This window comes from Scyliorhinus torazame, chromosome 1 (assembly GCF_047496885.1).
Source record: "Scyliorhinus torazame isolate Kashiwa2021f chromosome 1, sScyTor2.1, whole genome shotgun sequence".
Classification (NCBI taxonomy): Eukaryota; Metazoa; Chordata; class Chondrichthyes; order Carcharhiniformes; family Scyliorhinidae; genus Scyliorhinus; species Scyliorhinus torazame.
Window position 1 is genome coordinate 235,301,067 of NC_092707.1, and position 20,061 is coordinate 235,321,127.

General features: G+C 55.5%; 1 protein-coding gene across 1 annotated transcript in view; it reads right to left on the reverse strand.

The window, feature by feature from the left end:
* LOC140419584 (protein unc-93 homolog A-like) overlaps window positions 1-20,061 on the reverse strand; it is a 177,959-nt gene that overhangs the window by 12,721 nt on the left and 145,177 nt on the right. The window contains exon 7 of the mRNA XM_072503511.1: window positions 17,978-18,109. Within this exon, the coding sequence (XP_072359612.1) occupies window positions 17,978-18,109 (132 nt within the window). The remainder of the gene's footprint in view (window positions 1-17,977; window positions 18,110-20,061) is intronic.

Consider the following 20,061-nt stretch of genomic DNA (forward strand, 5'->3'; position numbering starts at 1 on the left):
GTATTTTGATCTACATGCAGAAAATCTGAAATCTCTAGCAGAAGATGATGCTGTTCGATTCAGACTTCCTGAAGGAGGTTGGTCTGACATTGCTCACATTATTAGGCAAATCTCTCCCAGATCGTATCTGATAAAGACTTCAGATGGTATTATTTATAGAAGAAATCGTCGTGATCTGCTTCAAGTTAAAGATCAAACGCAGATTTTTCCTCACCTTGACTTACATTACACAATTTCAAAGCATGTTGAACAACAACTACATTCTAATCCGACAATCAACAAGAACATTAAAACTTCTTTATCACCTTTGGAATTAAGAAGATCCACAAGGAGAAAAAGAAAACCAAATCAACTTAATGTGTGAACTGTAACAAATTCTAATGATTGCTGTACTATGTAACCACTGTATTGCAAATGTAAAATTTTATTTTATATCCATAAGAAAATGTAAAACAAAAAGGGGGATGTAGTGATCTCTGTATGTCATAATACACGATCAGACTATGTAAAGCTAGTACAGGCAATTAAACACGAGATGGCCACACTATCAGGACCTATATAAATGTTTTCCCGCTCTTTTTTTCAGGACTTTGTGTCAGGATTGCAGAGAGAACAGAAGTAGGAAAGCTAGAGAGAAGAAGTTATTAGTTAACAGAGTATTGTATCATATAACCTAATTAGTTAATTCTATAGTTGTTTGCTTGTTTTCCTAGTTCAGTATTAAGTAAAAAGAACTCATGAGATTATGTTTTATTACTCAATGAATTACGTTATCCTCACTGGAAGACTATGGCTATATTTCAACAACTCAGCTAGATTAAAAGAGTAATATATATATTACACATCGTAATATAACAGACAACACAGTGGTTAGCACTGCTGCCCACAGCGCCAGGGTCCCAGGTTCAATTCCAGCCTTGGGTCACCGTCTGTGCAGGGTCTACACAGTCTCCCCGTATCTGCGTGGGTTTCATCCGGGTGCTTCGGTTTCCTCCCACAGTCAAGAAATGGGCAGGTTAGCTGGATAGGCCATGCTAAATTGCCCCTCCGTGTCCAAAGATTAGCTAGGGTTATGGGGATGTGACGGGGGAGTGGGTTGAAGTAGGGTGCTCTTTCGGAGGGTCAGTGCCAACTCGATGGGTCGAATGGCCTCCTTCTGCGCTGTAAGGATTCTACGATCAATCTTTGTGTCTCAGCAATTTACAATCTATATTAATTGAAATGAGGTGTAATGTATCTAAATTTGATGGGGATTCATTGTAAGTGGAACAGTGATCAGTGACAAAGACATTAAGATGCTGCAGAGGGACACAGACAGGTCATTGAGATATTGCAGCAAACAAATGAGGCCTTTCTACCCATTGAACCCATTCAGGCTCTCTGCAGAGAAATCCAAGCAGCCCAATTCCTGCATGACGGTGCCAAACCCCACAGCTCTGCAGCATTATTTTTCTCAAATGCCCATCTGGTTCTTTTTGAAATCATTCAGCGTCACTGCTTTCACCACCCTTATATGGAGTCAGTTCCAGGTTGTCCACGTAAAAATGCGGTGGGATTCTCCATCCTGCCGCAACTGTTTTCTGGCGTGGCATGCCCCTGCTGGCAAGGGGAGAGAGTGCTGATGGCAGTCCCCAGAGAGAACAAAAAGTGTGAAAGGCCAAACAGCAGAGGAACGAACATCAGAGGGTAAACTGTGACAGATGTGGATGTGGGGGGAGGGGAAGGGAAGGGAGAAGCATGGTACTGGCATGGGTCCTAGCTATGCTTGCCTTTTTATGGGTATGTGGAACATTCCTTGTTCCAGGCCTCCTCCCACAACTCCTTTACCGATACATTGATGACTATTTTGGTGCTGCTTCATGCTCTCGTCTGGACCTGGAAAAATTCATCAACTTCGCTTCCAGTTCCCACCCCTCCATCACTTTCACCTGGTCCATCTCAGATACTTTCCTTCCCTTCCTTGATCTTTCTGTCTCCATTTCCGGCAATAGACTATCTACTAATATACACTACAAGCTCACTGACTTCCACAGCTATCTGGACTACAGCTCTTTGCACCCTACACCCTGTAAGGACTCCACCCCTTTCTCTCAGCTGCTTCGCCACCGTCGCATTTGTTCCGATGATGCCACTTTCCAAAATGGTGCTTCGAAAATATGTTCCTTCTTCCTCAACCGTGATTTCCCACCTACTGTTGTTGACAGGGCCCTCAACAGTGTGCAGTCTATCTCCCGCGCCACTACCCTCGCCCCCTCCCCTCCCTCCCAGAACAAGGATAGAGTCCCCCTTCGTTCTCACATTTCATCCCACCAGCCTCCGTATTCAAAGCATAATCTTCCTCCATTTTCTCCAACTCCAGCGTGATGCCATCACCAAACACATCTTCCCTTCATTCCCTCTGTCAGCATTCTGCAGAGACCGTTCCCTCCGAGATAATCTAGTCCAGTCCTCCACCATACCCAACACCTCTCCCATTACCCATGGGACCTTCCCATGCAATCGCAAAAGGTGTAACACCTGCCCCTTTATCTCTTCCATGCTTAACATCCCAGGCCCAAAACACTCATTCCAGGTTGAGCAGCATTTCATTTTCACCTCTTTAAATTTGGTCTATTGCATTCGGTTCTCCCAATGTGGTCTCCTCTATATCGGAGAGACCTAACGCAGACTTCGGTCTGTGCGCATTCAGGGCCGTGACCTTCCCGTTGCTTGCCATTTTAACACAAGACCCTGCTCCCATGCCCACATGTCTGTCCTTGGCCTGCTACAATGTTCCAGTGAAGCTCAACGCAAACTGGAGGAACAACATCTCATCTTCCGGTTAGGCACACTGCAGCCTTCCGGACTCAACATCGAATTCAACAACTTCGGATGATTAGCTCTACCCCACTCGACCCATTTGCTTTCATCCCATTTCAATTTAACTGTTTTTTTCCATTTCTTTCTCTCTTGTCTTTCTTTATATATATATTCAACCCCCCCCCCCCCCAACCTTATCCATCTTTCATTACCCTTTCTCCTCTTTGCTTCCCCCTTCTCCTCCCCCACATCTACATCTGTCACAGTTTACCCTCTGATGTTAGTTTCTCTGCAGTTTGGCTTTTCACGCCTTTTGTTCTCTCTGGGGACTGTCATTAGCACCCATTTCCTTGGATTTCTGTGGCTATGACTCATCTTTCATTCTCATTACACGGTATGAATATTTCCCACTTTCTCTGTCTTTAGTTTTGACAAAGGATCATCTGGACTCGAAACGTTAGCTCTTTTCTCATCCTACAGATGCTGCCAGACCTGTTGAGATTTTCCAGCATTTTCCTTTTGGTATTTAAAACTGTAATAATCTTGTACACCTCTCTCAAATTTCCCCTCAATCTTCATTGCTCCAAGGCAACCAACACCAGCTTCTCCAAATTAACTTTGCAGTTGAAATTATTCATTCCTTTCATAAGGTTAAAGGGTGTCACATTCGCTGCTCTCCGATCCTATGGCACCTCCCCTGTATATAGGAAAGATTGGAAGATTCTGACTAGCCCTTCCACTATCTCCATTCCCACTTCCTTTAGCAACTACGGATGTAACCCGTCCAAACTGTCTTTGTCCAAAGAGACCCCACCTCAAATTACTTACTATTTTAATGCCAGTAGCTGATCTTTGGGTTCCCTTTTATGTTGACTGCCTTTGATTCTCATATTCTCTCTTTTCCAATCTTATTTTCTTCACTTTCCCGCTCAATTTATACTTGGCACAGTTCACTCTTGAATAATTCACACGACATACATCATATTACACTTTTGTTTGTTTCATCATATTCACTATCTTCATCATTAAAATAATTCCAGCTTGAGTTCTTTTACCTGTCTCCCTTTTTGGAATGTACCTAGTCAGGTCAGGAAAGGTGAGTTTAAATCGGGGCTGCGATTCTCTGCTCCGGCGACAGAGTGCGGGCGCCGGCAGGAAAACGGCCGCGTTTTACCTCGCTGCCGCGCACGTTCCAAGACGGCATTCTCCAGCTGACAAGGGGGCTAGTAGGGCGTAGCGGGAAGCGCGGGGGCGTGGCCTCGGAGCGGCGTCAGAGATCCGGCGGCACGTAAACAATGCGGATCCGTGGTGTCCGCGCGTGCGCAGTTGGGCCGGCGCCAACTAGTGCATGCGCACTGGCAGTCATCACTGCGCGCCTGCCCTCACGCCAAATGGCTCAGGGATCCAGGAGCCCACGCGGAAGGAAAGAGGGGCGAATTTCTCCGGAAGCGGCGCGATGTCCGCCGACTGGCGCCCAAAACGGCGCAAATCAGACGGGCATCGCGCCGCCCCGCATCTTTGGGGGCCGAGCCCCAACCTTGAGGGGCTAGGTCGGTGGCGGACAAATTTCCGCCCCGCCAGCTGTCGGAAAAGGCCTTTGGTGCCCCGCCAGCTGGCGCGGAAATGACATCTCCGGGCGGCGCATGCGCGGGAGCGTTCGCGGCCGCTCACGGCATTCCTGCGCATGCGCAGTGGAGGGAGTCTCTTCTGCCTCGGCCATGGTGGAGACCGTGGCGGAGACGGAAGGGAAAGAGTGCCCCCACGGCACAGGCCCGCCCGCGGATCGGTGGGCCCCGATCGCGGGCCAGGCCACCGTGGGGGCACCCCCCGGGGCCAGATCGCCCCGCGCCCCCCCCCCCCCAGGACCCCGGAGCCCGCCCACGCCGCCTTGTCCCACCGGTAAGGTAGGTGGTTTAATTTACGCCGGCGGGACAGGCATTTTAGCGGCAGGACTTCGGCCCATTCGGGCCGGAGAATCGAGCGGGGGGGGGAAGGCCCGCCAACCGGCGCGCCGCAAATCCCGCCCCCGCCGAATCTTTGGTGCCGGAGACTTCGGCAACCGGCGGGGGCGGGATTCACGCCAGCCCCCGGCGATTCTCCGACCCGGCGGGGGGGTCGGAGAATCTCGCCCGAGATCCGCAGCCAGAGAGGCCGGCTCGCCGATTGGTGGGCCTCGATCGCGGGCCAGGACACTACGGAGGGCCTCTCCGGGGTTGGACCCCTCCTCCCCCCTCCCCCCCAAAGGCAACCCCCAGACCCTTCAACCCTGAGGTCCCGCCGGCCCAGAGCATTTTAGAACGGCGCCGGCGGGACTCGGATTTTTTCGGATGGCCGCTTAGCCCATCCGGGCCGGAGAATCGCGGCGCCGACGGAGAATCGCCACTACGGCCTTTTGCGGCGATTCTCCATGCGGCCCGGTGCCTTTCGCGCGCGCCCATTTTCACAGGGGTGGGAGAATCTCATCCCGGTGTCGGGGCGGCGTGGCGCGATTTACACGGCACCGCGGCGATTCTCCCACCCGGCGGGGGGTCGGGGAATCCCGCGCCATGGGCGGAATTCACTGGAAACGGCGCGATGTCCGTCGACTGGCGCCCAAAACAGCACAAATCAGACGGGCATCGCGCCGCCCCAAAGATGCTGAATGCTCCACATCTTTGGGGGCCGAGCCCCAACATTGAGGGGCTAGGTCGGCGCCGGACGAATTTCCGCCCCGCCAGCTGGCGGAAAAGGCCTTTGGTGCCCCGCCAGCTGGCGCGGAAATGACATCTCCGGGCGGCGCATGCGCGGGAGTGTCAGCGGCCGCTGTCAGTTTCCCGCGCATGCGCAGTGGAGGGAGTCTCTTCTGCCTCTGCCATGGTGGAGACCGTGGCGGAGGCGGAAGGAAAGAGTGCCCCCACGGCACAGGCCCGCCCGCGGATCGGTGGGCCCCGATCGCGGGCCAGGCCACCGTGGGGGCACCCCCCGGGGTCAGATCGCCCGCGCCCCCCCCAGGACCCCGGAGCCCGCCCACGCCTCCTTGTCCCACCGGTAAGGTAGGTGGTTTAATTTACGCCGGCGGGACAGGCATTTTAGTGGCAGGACTTTGGCCCATCTGGGCCGGAGAATCGCGCGGGGGGGCCCGCCAACCGGCGCGGCACGATTCGCGCCCCCGCCGAATCTCGGGTGCCGGAGACTTCGGCAACCGGCGGGGGCGGGATTCACGCCAGCCCCCGGCGATTCTCCGACCCGGCGGGGGGTCGGAGAATCTCGCCCCCGTATCCTGAAGCTTGCAGCCTTGAATGTCACTCAGTCACTCATCGTGATCAGGCACCAGCATTAAATACCAGATGCACAGCACACTCTCAGTGGAGGACCCTCATCAGTCAAATTTCACTGCTCTACTGCCACTACTGAATGCCTGACTCCAGCAGGCATCTCTGTGGTGCAATGATGCAATTTCAGACTTTACCAACAGAGTGTGTGGTGTGGCTATGTTGGGCAAGTTAGAATGTGTATTTCTATATTTGCAGAAGAGAGCTCACGACAGAGAAAGTAGAGGAATTGAAGGACGTGTGCCATATCTTGCAGTGCTGACTCCAATTTTTCTTGACATATTCATTCATGGGGTGTTGGCATTGCTGGTTAGGCCACCATTTATTTCTCTTCCTTAATTACCCTTGAGAAGGTGGTGTTAAACTGTCTTCTTGAACCACTGCAGTCCATCTGGTGTAGGGACATTCACAGTGCTGTTAGGGAGGGAGTTCCAGGATTTTGACCCAGCAACAATGAAGAACGGTGATATATTTCCAAGTCAGGATGAGGCTTGGAGGGAAACGTCCAAGCAGTGGTGTTCCCATGTATCTGCTGTCCCCGTCCCAGATTGTTGTGGTTGTAGGTTTTTAAGGTGCTGTCTGAGGAGTCCTGATTAGTTCCTGTGGTGCATCTTGGTGGAGAGAGCGAATGTTTGTGGTTGTGCGCCAATCCAATGGGCTGCATTGTCCTTGGATGGTGTCAAGCTTCTTGAGTATTGGAGCTGCACTCAACCAGGCAAGTGGAGAGTATTCCATCACACTCCTGACTTGTTCCTTGTAGATGGTGGGCAGACTTTGCGAATCAGGAGGTGAGTTACCTGGCATAGGATTCCTAGCCTCTGACCTACTTTTGCACCAATAGTAATTACATGGCTAGTCCAATTCAGTTTCTGGTCAATGCAGGATATGCCATTGAATGTCAAGGGGCGATAGTTATGATTCTCTCTTGTTGCAGATACTCATTGCCTGGCACTGTGTGACATTAATCTTACTTGCCACATGTCAGCCTAAGCCAGGATATTGTGAAAGTTTTGCTTCACTTGGACATAGACTGCTTCTGTATCTGTCGTCTCAAACGGTGCTGAACATTGTACAATCATCAGTGAACATCCCACTTCTGACCCTCTGATGGAAGGTCGGCCATTTATGAAGCAGCTGAAAGTGGTTGGGCCTCAAAAACTATCCTGAGAAATTCCTGCAGTGATGTCATGGGACTGAAGCAATTGCCCTCTAACAACCACAATGATATCACTTTGTGCTGGTTATTAATCCAACCAGCAGAAAGAAGGCTTTCCCCCGATTCCCTTTGAGTCCAATTTTGCTGCGTTGCTTGATGTCATGATCAATAATGGGCAGTAACTTTCACCTCTGGAAGTGAAATCCAGAGGCCGTGAATCCCGCCCCCGCCGCCCGCCGAAGTCTCCGAAGGGAGAAAAGTCGGCGGGGCGTTAATGTCGCCGCGGCCGTCAGAGAATGGCACGGGTCTGCGCAAGGCAGCCGATTTTCGGCCTGCCGATATTCTCCCTTCCGGATGGGCCGAAGTCCCGTCGACGTGATGACCGTTGACGTCGACGTAAATTAAACCTCCTTTTCATCGGCGTGACCCTGTGCTCCAGGTTCACGCCGACCAGCGTGGAGGTGAGTGACGGCCTGGGGGGTTGGCTCTGGGCAGGCGATGGCGTGGCCGCAGTCTGAATGCGTGAGGAGAGGTGTGTCTCGGGTTGTGTGTGTGTGTGTGCGGCGGGGGAGGGGGGGGTGGTTAGAGTAGGCTGGGCTCCGGGGGAGTGCCGGGAGGGGGTCCGTGCCGGGAGGGGGATGGGGGGTCCGTGCCGGGTGGTGGTTGGGGAGGGGTCCGTGCCGGGGTGGAGGTTGGGGGGGGTCTGTGCCAGGGTGGAGGTTGGGGGGGGTCCGTGCGGGGGTGGAGGTAGGGGGGGGTCCGTGCCGGGGAGGGGGATGGGGTGTCCGTGCCGGGGTGGAGGTTGGGGGGGGGGTCCGTGCCGGGGTGGAGGTTGGGGGGGGTCCGTGCCGGGTGGAGGTTGGGGGGGGGTCCGTGCCGGGGTGGAGGTTAGGGGGGTCCGTGCCGGGGAGGGGGATGGGGGGTCCGTGCCGGGGTGGAGGTTGGGGGGGGGGGGGGTCCGTGACGGGGTGGAGGTTGGGGGGGGGGTCCGTGCTGGGGTGGAGGTTGGGGGGGGTCCGTGCCGGGGTGGAGGTTGAGGGGGGGTCCGTGCCGGGGTGGAGGTTGGGGGGGGGGTCCGTGCCGGGGTGGAGGTTGGGGGGGGGTCCGTGCCGGGGTGGAGGTTGGGGGGGGGGGGGTCCGTGCCGGGGTGGAGGTTGGGGGGGTCCGTGCCGGGGAGGGGGATGGGGGGTCCGTGCCGGGGTGGAGGTTGGGGGGGGAGTCCGTGCCGGGGTGGAGGTTGGGTGGGGGGTTCGTGCCGGGTTGGAGGTTGGGGGGGGTTCGTGCCGGGGTGGAGGCTGGGGTGGGGTCCATGCCAGGGTGGAGGTTGGGGGGGGGATCCGTGCCGGGGTGGAGGTTGGGGGGGGGGTCCGTGCCGGGGAGGGGGGTCCATGCCGGGGTGGAGGGTGGGGGGGGGGCTCCGTGCCGGGGTGGAGGTTGGGGGGGGTCCGTGCCGGGGTGGAGGTTGGGGGGGGGGTCCGTGCCGGGGTGGAGGTTGGGGGGGGGTCCGTGCCGGGGTGGAGGTTGGGGGGGGTCCGTGCCGGGGTGGAGGTTGGGGGGGGGTCCGTGCCGGGGTGGAGGTTGGGGGGGGGGTCCGTGCCGGGGTGGAGGTTGGGGGGGGGTCCGTGCCGGGGAGGGGGATGGGGGGTCCGTGCCGGGGTGGAGGTTGGGGGGGGTCCGTGCCGGGGAGGGGGATGGGGGGTCCGTGCCGGGGTGGAGGTTGGGGGGGGGTCCGTGTGGGGAGGGGGATGGGGTGTCCATGCCGGGGTGGAGGTTGGGGGGGGTCCGTGCCGGGGTGGAGGATGGGGGGGGGTCCGTGCCGGGGTGGAGGTTGGGGGGGGGGATGGGGAGTCCGTGCCGGGGTGGAGGTTGGGGGGGGTCCGTGCCGGGGAGGGGGATGGGGGGTCTGTGACGGGGTGGAGGTTGGGGGGGTCCGTGCCGGGGTGGAGGTTGGGGGGGGGTCCGTGCCGGGGTGGAGGTTGGGGGGGGGGGATGGGGAGTCTGTGCCGGGGTGGAGGTTGGGGGGGGTCCGTGCCGGGGAGGGGGATGGGGGGTCCGTGCCGGGGTGGAGGTTGGGGGGGTCCGTGCCGGGGAGGGGGATGGGGGGTCCGTGACGGGGTGGAGGTTGGGGGGGTGTCCGTGCCGGGGAGGGGGATGGGGGGTCCGTGCCGGGGTGGAGGTTGGTGGGGGGGCGGTCCGTGCCGGGGTGGAGGTTGGGGGGGGTCCGTGCCGGGGTGGAGGTTGGGGGGGGGGTCCGTGCCGGGGTGGAGGTTGGGGGGGGTCCGTGTCGGGGTGGAGGTTGGGGGGGGTCCGTGCCGGGGTGGAGGTTGGGAGGGGTCTGTGCCGGGGTTGAGGTTGGGGGGGGGGTCCGTGCCGGGGTGGAGGTTGGGGTGGGGTCCGTGCCGGGGAGGGGGATGCGAGGGCAAGTGAGTTGGTCCACCTGGCCAGGTGCCAGCCTCCAACAGTTGGACCCATGCGGTCCATGCCACCTGGCTGGGGGGAGGAGGGGATATGGGCAATGATGACATGTCGTCGTTCCCCTCCCCCCCACCAGGCCGTCATGTTTTCCGATCATCCAGCGATGTTGGCCGCCGTGGCGGCAGCCGCTCATGTCTATGTTGCCCTGGATGAGGAGGAGGAGGAGGAGGAGGAGCGTGCCAGAGAGGCGGCGCAGGCTGCCGCAGAGGGACAGGCGGCAGCCGCCCAGGCTGGAGGTACACCTGACCGACAGGACGAGGAGGGGGAGGAGGACGTCGCGGCCCCACGGCAACGGAGGCACCCCAGGGCGCCCCGTGTGTACCGGCCCCGGCAGTCATACCAGGACCTCACGGACCGGGAATGCAGGAGAAGACTCCGGATGAGGCGGGAAACCGTGGCACACATCTGCCACCTGCTGGCACACCTGTCACCGCGTGGCACTGGCGGGGGACACCCTCTCCCCGTGTCCGTCAAGGTTACGGTGGCCCTGAACTTTTATGCAACGGGGTCATTCCAGGCACCGAGTGGGGACCTGTCCGGCATATCGCAGACATCGGTGCATTGGTGCATCCGGGCAGTGATAGATGCCCTATATGCCATAGCGCACCGCTACATCCGCTTCCCCGTGGACCGGGCCAGCCAAGGTGCCCGGGCCGTGGGCTTCTCTGCCGTGGCCGGGTTCCCCATGGTCCAGGGCGCGATCGATGGGATGCACGTCGCCGTGCGGCCACCTGCAGATAACAGGGCCGTGTTCACCAATAGGAAGGGGACCTATTCGATGAACATACAGGTGGTCTGCGACCACCGCATGATGATCCTGCACGTCTGCGCCCGTTACCCGGGCAGTGTACACGACTCATACGTGTTGTCGCGGTCATCCATCCCCGGCATGTACGAGGGACGCCATCCCCGGCTGAGGGGCTGGTTGCTGGGCGACAGGGGCTACTCATTGCGATCGTGGCTGATGACGCCTATACGGAGGCCACGCAATGAGGCGGAGAACTACTACAATGATGCCCATGTAGCGACAAGGGGAGTGATAGAGAGGTGCTTTGGCGTGCTGAAGATGCGTTTCAGGTGCCTGGACCTCTCTGGGGGCGCCCTCCAGTATCGGTCAGATAGGGCCGGCCGCATCATTGTGGTGTGCTGCGTCCTGCACAACATCGCCCAGCAGAGGGGCGATGTGCCGCAGGCAGAGGAGGGCGGAGTGGAGGAGCAGCAGGAAGAGGCGCAGTCCTCCCCAGATGAGGGGTATGGGGGGTAATGGTCAGGGCAGACGGGGTAGACACAGGCGGGTGGCTGTCCACCGTTACCGGCTGGCCCAGCGGGCACGGGACAGACTGATAGCCGCCCGCTTCACTGACTAGATGGGCGTGGGAATCGGGTAGTATGGCCACAGACCGCACACCATGACAACAGCCGACCACCCCCACCCCCCACCCATTCACCCACCCAGCACCCTCACCCCCCTCCCCAACCCCACCCACCCCACCCGCATGCACACCACCCCCCCTCATTGCCGATCCACCTGCGGCACAAAGGGCCAGGCTCACACAGTTGCGGGTGGACGCGTGTCTATTGCAGGCCATGGAGGATGATGACAACCCGCCCTGCGGTGAGCTCCTGGCTCTACATCGTTGGACTATGTCTGACCCATGGCCACAGTACCACCATCCACCCGGACCATCCCTGCATGAGGCTGTGACACTGCAGCGCACGGTCCCGTCCTCTGCCCGGGGGATGTTGATGGCGGCCCAGGGGGAAGGGGGCAGACTCACCTGGGGCTGAGGTAAGACCACCCCTCACACACACACTTGCGCTCAACGTACATGACACCCCCGCACGCTTTGGACAGAGCACAAAGGCAGCTTCTGTAGGTGTAACATTGACTTTAATAACCAAAGGAGTTCATGCACGTGCCCTAGCCCCTAAAACTCATCTGTGCCCTGCACCCGTCCCAACTTACTCAGTGTCTAATTGTTTGGCCTTACGGGCCCTTTGACTACGTCTACGTGGTTCCCCAGACGGTACAGCAGAACTGGAGGTGGACTCCTGTGATTCCTGCCCTCTGACACTGGATCCCTTTGGCGGCCGTTTCCTGGGGCGTCCTGGCCTAGATGGGCCAGGCTGCGGCCCGGGCGACTGGGATGGCGAGCTGCCAGCCTGTCCTGCCCGTTGCCCACCCGATGCACCTGGGACGGAAGGGGGGGGGGGGGAGTCCGAGGTGTCGCGGTGTACCGGGACCTCCCCTACAGGGGGAGCCAGGACGGACCACACCACCTCCTCCTCCCTGGGGGTGCCCGATGGCCCCCAGGCCTCTACATGGGTGGGGGATGCGAACGGACTGGCCATCCGACGCCCCCCCGACATCTGGCGCTACCAGTCCTGGAGGCCCGTGCTGGTATCGACAGGGGTCTGCAGGTTTGCAGCCATGGAGCCCAGGGGGTTGGCAAACCCTGTCTGTGACAGTGCGATGCCGGCTCGCACATGGCCACTGGCGCCGATGCCCTCAGCGATGGCCTGCAGAGACTGGGCCATGGCCTGCTGAGACTGGGCCATGGCCTGCTGAGACTGGGCCATGGCCTGCAGAGACTGGGCTATGGCGTTGAGCGCCTCTGCCATCTGGCGCTGGCACTGGCTCATGGCCTCCTGTGAGAGGGCAGCCATTTCCTGGGCCACAGACGTCGCCTGCACGGAAAGCCCCAGGCCTCGCAAACCGTTCCCCATGTCTGACACCGTCGCACCCATTGCCTCCACCGCGGACGCCACCCGTGTGGTGTCAGCTTGGGTGGCACGCATGACCGGCACCACTCCCAGCTCCTGGACGCGGGTGGACTCCTCCACCTGCGACTGCAGCCGCCGCAAGCCGCCCGTCACCCTCTTCGCTCGTCTCCGGGTCGGTGGTTGCATCGGATCTATGTGTGGGTGTGGTAACTGCAGGAACCCGGGATCCATCTGGGCGGCAGATGTTCGCTTGGGCTGGGCTGCCCTCCGACCGCCCGGCCCCTCTGCTGCTCCTACCTCCACCTGCTGTACCGGGTCGGCTGTGTTGTGCGCACCAGTGAGTGTACCAGATGCCTCATCACTAAAGTGCCCAACCGAGGTGAGTGTTTCTGCGATGGTGGAGGGTGTTGGTGACAGCAGTGGCGTTGTGTCGTGCTCTTCGTCCCACTCTGAGTCCATGGCACTTGGGTAGTGGTGTCCTGGCTCGGATGTGACGGGGGCCTGTGGCTGCCCCCCTCGTCGCTGGGTGGTCGCTCCCGCACGTGACGGGGGTGTCGTCTCCCTGTTGCTCCAGGTCTCTCCGTCTCCCGTGGCCTCCGAGGGGCATCCTGCGGGCGTCGCATGCTGGAGGGTCCGTGTCTCTCCGTCTCCCGTGGTGCGCGAGGGGCATTCTGCGGGCGTCGCATGCTGGAGGGTGCGGGTCTCTCCATCTCCCGTGGTGTGCGAGGGGCATCCTGCGGGCATCGCATGCTGGAGGGTGCGGGTCTCTCCATCTCCCGTGGTGTGCGAGGGGCATCCTGCGGGCGTCGCATGCTGGAGGGTTCGTGTCTCTCCGTCTCCCGTGGCCTCCGAGGGGCATCCTGCGGGCGGTCTGCATCTGCGGGGATGGATACATGGACGTTTGGTCCTGCGATACACAATGAAGCATGCATGGTTAGACATCAGGCAGTGATCAGGTGATATGGGGGAGGGGGATATAGGGGAGGGGGGATATGGGGACGGGCTGTCGGTGGCTCACTTGCTACTATGCCCCCGACCTCTGCATCAGCAACCTCCCGGTCGTCAGGTCTGCCAGCCAGTTCCAGGGCCCTTTCCTCGTGTTCGGTCAGTGGCCTCTCATCAGCGGGGCCTCCTCCAGTCCTCACATGCTCCCTATTGTTGTGTGCGCGCTTATCCTGTGGGGGGGGGGGTGGCAGGGGTAAAAGGCAACACTGTTAGGCAGGTATATGAATGCACGCCATCGGTTGCGCGTGCATTGCAGAGGTTAAGGTTAGGGCTGGATTCACTTGGGGATATGGGGGATAAGGGGGAGGGGGGATATGGGGGAGGGGGGATATGGGGGAGGGGGGATATGGGGAGGGGGATATGGGGGAGGGGGGATATGGGGAGGGGGGATATGGGGAGGGGGATATGGGGGAGGGGGATATGGGGGAGGGGGGATATGGGGGAGGGGGGATATGGGGGAAGGGGGGATATGGGGGAGGGGGGATATGGGGGAAGGGGGAAGGGGGGATATGGGGGAAGGGGGGATATGGGGAGGGGGATATGGGGGAAGGGGGGATATGGGGGATATGGGGGAGGGGGATATGGAGGATATGGGGGAGGGGGGATATGGGGAGGGGGATGGGGGGATATGGGGGAAGGGGGATATGGGGGAGGGGGGATATGGGGGAAGGGGGGATATGGGGGATATGGGGGAGGGGGATATGGGGGATATGGGGAGGGGGATTATGGGGGAAGGGGGGATATGGGGGATATGGGGGAGGGGGATATGGAAGAGGGGGGATATGGGGGAGGAGGGATATGGGGAGGGGGATTATGGGGGAAGGGGGGATATGGGGGATATGGGGGAGGGGGATATGGGGGATATGGAAGAGGGGGGATATGGGGGAGGGGGGATATGGGGAGGGGGATATGGGGGAGGGGGGATATGGGGGAGGGGGGCATATGGGGGATATGGGGGAGGGGGGATATGGGGGAGGGGGGGATATGGTGGAGGGGGGATATGGGGGAGGCTCACCCTGCCCGCTCTGACGAAGTCGTTCACCTTCTTGTGGCACTGGGTGCCTGTCCGTGGTGTTAGGGCCACAGCGGTGACGGCCTCTGCCACTTCCCTCCACAGACGCCGGCTGTGGCGTGGGGCAACTCTGCGGCCGTGCCCGGGATACAGGGCGTCCCTCCTCTGCTCCACCGCATCCAGGAGCGTCTCCACATCCCGTGACTCGAACCTCGGGGCTGAGCGGCGGCCAGCCATCCAGTCGGGTGTTGCGGTCGGGTGGGGGGGAGCAGCGCGGCCTTATGAGCCATCACGCCATGCGGCGCGTATGACGCTGCACGGCGTGAACCACTGCGCAAGCGTGGATCCCGTTACGTCGCTGATAGCCCATTTTGGGCCGGAGACTTTCAACCCATTTTTCCGAAGTGACGCAAGTCGGATTTGTGCCGTTTTTTGCGCCGATCGGCGGACTTTCCTCCGATAACGGAGAATTTCGCCCAGTATCTGCGATGCTCTGGATGTCTAAAGGGAGCCAAGGTATATCATCCACTTGGCACTTTTGGTCAAAGATTGTTACAAATGCTTCAGCCTTATCTTTTTTACTGACGTTCTGGACTCCACCATCATTGAGGATGGTAATATTTGTGGAGGCTCCTCCTACTCCTGTTAGTTGTTTTATTATCCACCATCATTCACAACTGGATGTGGCAGAACTAATCTGATCGCTTGGTTGTGGAATCACTTAGTTCTAATCTATCGCATGCTGCTTGTGTTGTTTGGCATGCAGGTAGTCCTGCGTTGTAGCTTCACCAGCTTGACGCCTCATTTTTAGTTATTCCTGGTGCTGCTCCTGATATGATACTCCCTGCTCTGTACATTGATTCATGGTTGATTCCCTGGCTTGATGGTAATGGTAGAGATGAGTTTATACCAGGCCAGGAGGTTACAGATTCTGGTTGTATACATTTCTGCTGCTGCAGATGGCCCACAGCGCCTCATGGATGCAGTCTTGTGTTGCTAGATCTTTTCAAAATCTATCCACTCATTACAGTGGTAGTGTCGCACAACACGATAGAGGATATTCTCAACATGAGATGGAGCTTCATCTCCACAAGGACTGCACTGGTCAGATGCATTTGCAACGGGCAGGTTGGTGAAGATGAGGTCAAATATGTTTTTCCCTCTTGTTAGTTCCCTCACCACTGCCACAGAGCCAGTCTGTCAACTGCTATGTCCTAAAAAAATCAAAATACTGTGGGTGCTGGAAATCTGAAATAAAAGCAGAAAATGCTGGATAAACTCAATAGGCCTGCCAGCATCTATAGGGAGAGAAACAGAGTTAACGTTTCAAGTCCGTATGACCCTTCATCACAACTATGTCTTGTTTGACCTGATGCCATGAGACCTCATGGGGTCCGAATATGATGTTGGGGATTCCCAGGGCAACTTCCTACTGACTGTACACCACTGTGCCGCGGTGCCTCTGCTGGGTCTGTCCTGCCGGTGGGATAGGACATACCCAGAGATGGCAACGGTGGTGTCTGAGAGATTCTCTGTAAATATTTTATTTTGTATTTGTTCTTGGGATGTTGGTGTAACTGGCTGAGCCAGGATTTATTGTCCATCCCTAACTGCCCTTCAACTGAGTGGCTTGAGAGGCCATTTCAGAGGGTATTTAAGAGTCAACCACATTGCGTCGGATCTTGAGTCATATGTAGGCCAGGCCAGGTAAGGATGGCAGATTTCCTCCCCTGAAGGACATTCATGTACCCGATGGATTTTTGCGAGCAAAGGTTTTATGGTCATAATTATACTCTTAATTCCAGATTTTTATTAAATTTCACCTTCTGCCGAGGTGGGATTTACCCCCAAGTCCACAAAGAATTGCGCTGGATTACTAGTCCAGTGATACACTATGCCACCATCTCCCCTGTCTGTGACTGTGTCAGGATGTTGCTTGACTAGTCTGTGGGACAGTTCTCACCATTTTGACATAAGCCCCAATTGGAGGACTTTGTCTTTAACCACACCCTCCACCATCGCAGATACATTTATGTTGGCGGGTATTTGAATGCGTATGAGAATCATAGCACCATCTGGCAACCAAAGCACAGATGTGCCCAAGCAGCTGGTGGAAGCAGGGATACTTATGCCTATTCCCAGGAGGAGGTCTATGGAAGGGCGCAGTGATGCTCATCTTCAGGTTAATGACACCATAAGACATCAACAAGATGGGAATTAGTGGAGCAGCAGCTCCCAGAGGCTAATCCATCCAGGCCATGAGTGCAGACCTGTCTCTGGGGTATTTATCTTCTTGATTGAGAGCTACGTCCAGCATAACACCCAGTGTATAATTTATATGTGTACTGACCTGCATGCCATCACCTCTTCCAAGAGCTCGAGGGAGCAATAGCTAAGCAAGAAGAGTCTAAGGAGCCTGGAGTTTTTGTTGTTTGCAGTTGAAGTACAGTTTTAGAGCACCCACAAGCACTGCATATATCCCACATTGTTGCTTAAATGTGAGAACTGAAATGTTATCTGTTGCACTACAGAATGATTTCTGTACTTACTTCTGCACCATTGAGTCCTTAACAGCTAGAATGCTATTGGAAGAAATGTGATGGAAAAGTCATGACCGCATGAGATCAATGTTGTATCCATGCCTTGGCCTGTTATGATAGGCCTAAAAGGAGCATTGAAGGAAAAATGCCAACAAGGCTGAAGGAGGTAGAAGATTACATTTTTCACAAGGCTCATGAGAACCGGGTGATACGGTGGCACAGTGGTTAGCACTGCTGCCTCACAGTTCCAGGGATTAGGGCTCAATTCCAGCCCCGGATGACTGTCTGTGTGAAGTTTGCACTTTCTCCCCTTGTTTGCGTGGGTTTCCGCTGTGTGCTCTGGTTTCCTCCCACAGTCCAAAGATGTGCAGCTTAGGTGAATTGGCCATGATCAATTGGCACTTAGTGTACAAAAGGTTAGGTTAGGTGGGGTTACTGGCTTAAGGGGATAGGGTGAGGGCCTTACCCTAGGTAGGGTACCCTTTCAGAGTGTCGGTGCAGACTCGATAAGCCCACTCCCTTTCCCCCCACTCCCCCCTCTTCACATTCCATCCATTCCTCCTTCCCTTTTCTTTGTGTTTTGTAGCTCATCTATGGATTCCACCGCGTGCCACCCCCCCCCAGATTTTTACACTGGTAACAAGACTAAAAATTGCCCTGTTTAACTGACACACTCTTCCTGAGCCAGGCAAGGTGATTAGTAGTTGTGACAATGAAAACCATGAATTTTTCCACTCCTGAATGTCTGTTGTGAACAATGACTATTGTATAAGCTTCTTCAATATTTCCAGTTGGACAAAACTATTGACCATGAAAACAAGTGGAATACAGTCTTATGTCAGAGGTCTATTTCATCATTGTTCTTGTAGTATTGCTACAGTAATTCAGATAGAATAGTAAAATGGAAATGCAAAATTAACAATAAATATATTGTCACTTACTACGGTCAACATACCATTGGTCTGTGTCTGCCAAACAGCATCGGCCATTCCCCAAAGACAAGGAAACACAAAAAACACTGCCATTTGTTCCAGTTGTGGATGCCATAAAAACAGGGCAATTATTGATGCCAGATTCGTAATGGTTGCTGTGGCATGAAACAAATAAAAATGATTTCAGATACAGCACAAGAACATGCATTAGATCTTTCCAGCATATCATAATGGGCCTGAATTTGCTGAAAGTCTTCACCAGGATATGGTGCATCTATGTTGCAAAAATTATATTGTGTGTGTTTATCCATTATGTACACTACGCCATAACTTGCTGGGACTTTTGAGCAGCTTCACATAGATCATTGTCAAAAGAGTTGAATAATCACAGTTCAGCTCTCCCTTTAATGTCCAGACTGATGCCGCAACTGCAGAGGGTGCACTCCCCACATGAAATTGCAGCATCTGTGAAGTTACTGACAGCTGTCGTGATATTCAGATGTCAATATACATGATCAATGTATGTAAATGTAGTACAGTCATTTCAACACTGGATGGCCACAGTCAGATACTGTAAGAACTGAGGGCGGGATTCTCTGATCCTGAGGGTGAGTGTTGACGCCGTCGTAAACGCCGTTGCGTTTCCCGAGGGCGTCAACATGGCCTCAGGATGAGCAATTCTGACCCCTACAGAGGGCCAGCACGGCACTGGAGCGACCCACGCCGCTCCAGCTGCTGATCATGGGGTCCGCGGGATCCGTGCATGCGCAGTGGCACCAGTGCCAACGCGCGTATGCGCAGTGGCACGGGCGGAGAATCGCTGGGGGGGGGTCCCCGTAGAGCAGCCCCCGGCCAGCGGCGTGCCGAACACGCCGGTGCCTATGGCGCTGATTCTCCGCTCTGCAGAGAATCGTGTCCCATTGTCGGGGCGGCTTGGTGCGATTTGCGCCGGTCGCTGTGATTCTCCGGCCCGGCCCGGGGCTGAGAGAAACCCACCCCCGGTTCCTGCCTTTTCTAAGTCACATGATGATGTGATTCAGAACAGTGAACGAGCAAGACATAGCATAGCTAGAGTGACAGAAGTTAGGACTGGCTTGTTATAATAGTGTATAGTTATATAATTTAATTCTTTGTTGTTAGTTTAGTATTGAGTAAAAGGACTCACAGTTTATTATTTTGTTACTCATTAAATAGTTCATCTTTCAACAAGAAGACTATTGGTCATTTTATCATCCTGGAGGATTCAAGAGTAATATATATATTTTAGATAAGTCATTATTTAAAATAGAACATGGTACCAGTGGGTTATAAATCTTTTAAGAAAGCCTAACAAAGATTTAGCATAGAAAAGAAGAAAGAAAAAAGCACAAACGGATTCAACTATTCGACTATAGCAATCATCGCAACTTTGAAAACGTTGACGCAAATGACCTATCAATGGACCAAGTTCAAGCATCAAGAGATCTCAAGACCACTGGTAATTTGAAATTAAATTGGATGTTTTTCAAGCATCAATTACAGCTTTACCTAGAAGCTACTGATTTAAATGCAGCACCAGTAGCTAGAAAGATCGCGTTATTTATATCTTTTGCAGGACAGCAAGCAATTGAAATATTCAATTCGTTTCATTTTAGTGCTAATGAAGATAAAACCAAATTTGATCAAGTGATAGCGAAGTTTGATGAACATTGTAAAATGCAGACTAATGAAATTTTAGAACGACTGAAATTTCATCGGAGAATTCAAAAAGCTGGTGAACCTGTGAATTTTATCACAGATCTCAAGCTCTTAGCTAAAACATGTAACTATGAAAAAATCTGCATGATTCACTGGTACGAGACCAAATAGCATATGCTATACTTGATGATAACATCAGAGAAGTGTTAATTCATCAGAATGATTTAACTCTACAAATCGTGATTGACAAATGTATAGCAGCAGAACAGACCAGAAGCCAGTATTTAGCATTTCACCCAAAAGAAAAAAGCGCAAATCTCTACCACGAGACAGAGAAAATTAAAATGGTGTCACAAGCAAAGCAGAAATCTGTAAGGAACGGAAGCTATCCTCTGCAAGCATTTTGGTGCTCTGCACATACGCACCACGT